The sequence below is a fragment of the Micropterus dolomieu genome, linkage group LG21 (assembly GCF_021292245.1).
Source record: "Micropterus dolomieu isolate WLL.071019.BEF.003 ecotype Adirondacks linkage group LG21, ASM2129224v1, whole genome shotgun sequence".
NCBI classification, from domain to species: Eukaryota; Metazoa; Chordata; class Actinopteri; order Centrarchiformes; family Centrarchidae; genus Micropterus; species Micropterus dolomieu.
The window spans coordinates 28,123,915-28,129,438 of NC_060170.1; the positions used below are offsets into that span (position 1 = coordinate 28,123,915).

The following is a 5,524-nucleotide window of genomic DNA, read 5'->3' on the forward strand; positions in this document are numbered from 1 at the left end:
TAAACCAGGTTTCTTTAAAAGTGGGTTCACGCAAGCCGTTTTAAAATAATCAGGGACACAACCAGTAGATAGGGAGCTGTTGAAAACAGAGATCAAATGGGGCCCAACAGAATCTATTACTTTCAGTAAAAACGTTGTAGGTATTACATCAAGTGCGCTGGAGGACACTCTCATTTGTGATACTGTTTTTAAAAGCTCAGACAAGTCGATGGGATAAAACTGGTTAAAACTCTCTTGTTGCTGGTGAGGAACCTCTGAGTAAGAGGCCGCGGGGGTAATAGAGGCTCTGATTGACACCACCTTATTGGTAAAATAAGATAAAAACAATTCACAGTCATCATTACTTCCAGCTGAGGTACAAGGAGGGGTTGTGTTTATCAGCTGATCCACAGTCACAGAAACCTGGGATTGTGTTTATGTGTAGTAATGAGTTCAGAAAAATAGTGTGTTCTCGCTGTGTTCTCCTTAACCAAATCCTTCAGACTGAGGTAATGGACTTGGAGACTGGATTTTTTCCATCTGCGCTCTGCTTTCCGGCATTCCCTTTTTAGGCTGCGAATGCTGTCATTTATCCAGGGTTGCTTACTAGCTTTAGACGTAGGCCTAACCTTTAGAGGAGCAGTAATATTTAGTGACGACAAGCAGATACGATTGAAGTGATCGACCAGATTGTTGGTGTTGGAATCAGACAGGTGTTGGCTTTGGCTCTGAAAGAATGCGCAAAACTTTGAAACACTTTTTTCATTAAAGATGCGAGAACACACGGAGCTTGGTGTGGCGGCATGAGTAACAGGCGAATCGCAGCTAAAAACAATACATCTGTGGTCAGATATGGTCGTGTCCACTAATTCCACAGAGGAAATGCTGACACCCAGGGTAAAAACCAAGTCCAGTGTATGACCACGGTTATGGGTTTGCCCTTTGACATGTTGTTTGAAGTTAAAAGAAGTGGCCATATTTAAAAAGTCAGTTGCATTAACATTGGTGGGGTCATCAACATGAATATTAAAATCGCCACAAAGAACAATTTTGTCATAATTTAAAACCAGAGTAGATAATACACTGATATGCAAGAGAGACAATATCTTATGTCATCATTTTATATTAAATTATCATTACCATCAAAATATTACCTTTGAAAAATAATGTTAAGTATAACACATATCAATAATTGGTCATGTAACCATGCATGTGAAATAGGATCTTGTCACTGCTGTTTTATAAAGGCTTCCTTAACTTGAGTACATTCAGGAACAAGTTCAGACTGTAATCATTTTGTCATTTATTCATAAATTATTAGGCCTACTGGGTTTTGGTCAAGGGTGGATATTTCTTACCACTGTGGGGAAAATAAAAACATATCCCAGTGGGACACTTAGAAACAGAGTCGCAAAGGGTCTAGATGCAAAGAAGGTCTGCAGGTGACCAAACCACTGTGAGGCATCTTAGGGGGGAAGGCCACACTCTTTTAAAACCTAAAAGCACACTGGACTGGTAGTAAAGACCAAGAGTTATATTTAATTGTTTTGATCAAAATTATTGCTTCATTTACTAGTCCTGGATATTGGTAGGGACCTCTCTTGTAGCCGTACACCTTCTTTTATCAGTTTGTCAGTGCTAGATATCTATCATGGCCCTCAGTGGGTGGCTGAGTTCAACTCCTGTTATTTGTTTGATCTGCTGTTGCTTGTAGTATTTGCTGCTGGAATGCACATCCTTGTTGAGGGTTATAAGAAAGAGCCAGAGTGTTCGCAGTCTTATAACTTTCTAAATCTGCAAGACAATGTGTGTATTTCAGATAGATGGTGAGATCTTTTAGCAAATCTGGAGGTAACCAATCTTCTTTTAACCCTCTCATGTATGATTTATTAAAAATAATAAAATAATAAAAAGATTCTTTTTATTACTCAAAATTGGGCTACTATACAAATCCATTTACATTTATTTCAAAATTCTGTTATGTTTTTAAATTTGTTAACTGTCCCCGTATGTGGACACCCTGCAATAAAGGAGTAAAATCCCACACCTGACAATATGGATTATTATGTTTTTATGTCATGTTATGCTATCTATTTAATATTAATAGTTGGAAATTAAAACATGTTTTAGGAACAAATAGAGAAAAAACACTCACAGTGGTGTTGATAACTGTAGTTACATGTATGCGGAAATCCAGTAGCATATTGTTATCCTCATCTAACATCATGTTGAATCATCTCACTTTTAACATGTCAACATCCAACATGTAGCAGATTACATAGACCAATTTTATTAAGGGGGCCAGGCTGGGGCCAGTTGTTTTGTCAGAGGGGCACATTCAATCTGGGACAAAAGAGACAAAGGCAATGTTCAAGCTTTCAAAATATCTTGTTTAGTATACAATGTAATGTTTTAGTATGTTTCAGTTATTGTTTCAGTAACAGGATCTTTTCAGTAACTTAGTTATAGTTTTATTAAATTACATTATACAAAAAAACTTGCTGTAAACTTTAGCTCAAGTTACAGTACATTCTTCGATACAACACTTCTTTGTAAGGCTTCATGAACAGTATAAGTTCCAGTGTACTAGTGTACTGTTCTCTGGATCCCAGTTTGTATTTTGTTTCCCACTTTTGGTAGGAAACAACCAACTTCTCCATATTCACCCCTGTTTTTAGTCAAGATGTGAAATATACCCAAAACAAAATACTTGATAGTAGGCCATCATCTGTGCATTAGAAAGGGGAGAGTTTTATGGCAGGTTAAAACAGACCAGAAGGCTAAGTTATCGCTGTTTGTGTATGAAAAGTGCTGTTTAAATGCAATGCACTATTAAATTGTTATGATAATAACTTATCCTTTAAGGAGGACTTGGAACATTTCCCAGCAATATCCAAAGACCATGCAATAGAAACAAGGACAAAATATTGTCTACAATGCTGCATTAAGTTTAATGTACATTTTCGTCACAAATAGGAAGATAAAAGGAAGATACAGCCTATTACTATGACTATACTGTAGACCAGGGCTTTTCAATTACAAATTCAAACCACAACCAAAACACAGCTGCGGTGGATGAGAGACTGAGCAGATTAAAACATCACCTTTTGCGTGTTTATGCTTATTAAACAGGTGTGTTGTAGTATTGGCTTTTTACTCGCTAAGTTTTTATTGCATCACATAGGCCTGTTTTTATACTAAGGAGTCTATGAAGATTCTCAGTCATCAAGGTCATAGTTATCCAACGAAGGTTAAAGTGGTTAAAGTTTAACCATCGTTGGATATACTAAGGAGCGTGTTGTCTTCAATGTCGGTAATGTCCGCTGATCAGCTGGCTGACCTCGCCCTGTGTGTGCGCGTGCGTGTCTGTGTGTGGAGGCGCTGTGCATGGAGAGGCTGCATGTTATGTTGAGCCGTGATTGGCGGTGATCGGTAAAGCCCATGTGAAACTCAACAAAAATGAGAAGGAAACGATATACCTCACTCTTTAGCTACTTTCATACACTGTAGGCCTACATGTAGTTTACTTTTGTTGTCATATATTAGATTATGTGCTGGGCCACATGGAGGTTGCTTCCGGCTGGATGTGGCCCACCTTTTGGATAAAAAGGTAGTGAAAATAAATTAAGTGATAATTTCTTGACCTTGGTCAAACAACAAAACACGTGGTTTGTATTTTAATTTATTTTAACCACCTTTGTTAATCATTTGCTTTTCTGGATTGATAACGTTGATTTTGATGGAAACCAGCTAAACAGCTATAGGCTAATTGTAAAGTAACAAGTAAAAATTAAAGTAGTTGATCGTTGCACTTTCACATTTGAAAAAAGATATGCTACATAATTTATTCAAATAATAATAAATGTAAGCACTGTATTAATGTAAAGTCAATGTACAGTGAATTTGTTGATTGATTAGTATGTTTATCTGGTCTGTATAGTGTGCAAGTGGATAACTGATTCATGATTTCTGCCATGCGCTAGTATTGTATTCATGTAAAAGATTACAAATGATTCTTTGCAGCAAGATGACATTTCCAAAATGAAAATGAATAACATGCTCTTATCTGAAAACATTTTGAGCTCACACTTCATTCAAAAGTAGCTCTACTCAATGTCCATTTACTCTAAACAAGTGAGTCAGTCATCACGAGTGGATATTGTTTTGTTGAATAATCCTATTTAGTTCAGTGTTAAAAGTGTCAAAATGTGTAATATGTGTTGTTATGGACTGATGTTAACTTTATAAGCTAAGAGGTACAGACGTTTCAGGAATTTGCGTCACACACACACATTTAACAATAAATATACAAACTGAACTAAAATAAGTGTAGCCAACCCATAAAATTTATCTTGTGTTTGGCCTCATCATTCCTGGCCTGGCCACATAAGAAAAACAGAAAATAGAATATCATTAGACATAAGACATTTTATTTTGTCTTTGTTTGTTTGTTTTTACATACATATATTACATATTTGCAAAAAATTAAATTAAAAATTAAGAAGGCAAAATATACTGTACAGTTTAAAAAATGTAATTTACATTACTCTTTATGCTGCAATAAGTGAGTGCAATAAGTCATAGATTGTCCTCACCAAAATGTTTTATGTTTGTCTTTATCCTTATTTATCAATCACAATAAAAGTGCAGTTTCCTCTTTTTTCACACATTCTTTTACATGATCTGCTTAATATATTCACATCAGCATCGCAGTACATCTCCATGCTATACAACATTTACATGTTAGGGAAGAGAGAGTTGAATAACAATTATGCGACAAAGTTTCCTGGCTGGGCTTGAATCAGGCACACTGTGGTCACATGGCAAACCTCCCCAACCACTGGGCTACCAGGACACATTAGGTGGGCGCTGCTCGTCGTGTTTTCTTTGTTACAGTCACTCAGTAGCTTGTATTTGATGAGCCTTGCCTGGTGTCTCGGAGCTTAGAGCCCCCAAATGACAGACCTCCCCTCCAGTGATGGTGCTCAGATGTCCCGTCGACATAGCGGGCAGGTGCCAAACTGCTGGCAGACCTTGGGGGCGCAGCGGTCACACAAACACCTGTGGCCACAGGGCAGAGTGATTCTGGCCTCTTTTGCCATGCACACCACACAGGACATTGTGCTGCTTTCACCTGTGAACAAAACAGAGGAATCACAATTACAAAGACTGACCTCAGAGATAGGCAAATGTGTGCCATATTTTGAATCAACGCAAACAGCTGATTTCACTGATTCAATCAGTTAAGGGTCAAAAATCAGTATTTGGTTGGAAGGACTCTTTCTTACCTGCTGGGACTTCCATGTCAAGACAGGAGATGCATTGCTCGCTGTTTCCATGGAGGTTCGACACAGCAGGAGTCATCCTGCTGGGAATGTCAACATCCAGTGAGGTGGGGCGTTCAGGTGCAGGACAGGACCTTCTGGTGCGAAACAGCTCCCTTTTCTCTGAGCCTGCAGCAGAGTGTAGATACATTAAATCACTTCATCTTTTTACAATAGTCATTCACACGATTACTTGGCATGGTCAACAAATAAATAAGAAC

General features: G+C 37.9%; 1 protein-coding gene across 1 annotated transcript in view; it reads right to left on the bottom strand.

Moving 5' to 3' along the window:
* Positions 1–4,543: 4,543 nt before the first annotated feature.
* Positions 4,544–5,524, bottom strand: part of LOC123959619 (protein neuralized) — a 5,923-nt gene continuing 4,942 nt past the window's right edge. Inside the window, exons 5-6 of the mRNA XM_046033772.1 lie at positions 5,268–5,432; positions 4,544–5,113 (exon numbers count right to left, since the gene is read on the bottom strand). Coding sequence (XP_045889728.1) covers positions 4,965–5,113; positions 5,268–5,432 — 314 coding nt within the window. The 3' untranslated portion in view covers positions 4,544–4,964. The remainder of the gene's footprint in view (positions 5,114–5,267; positions 5,433–5,524) is intronic.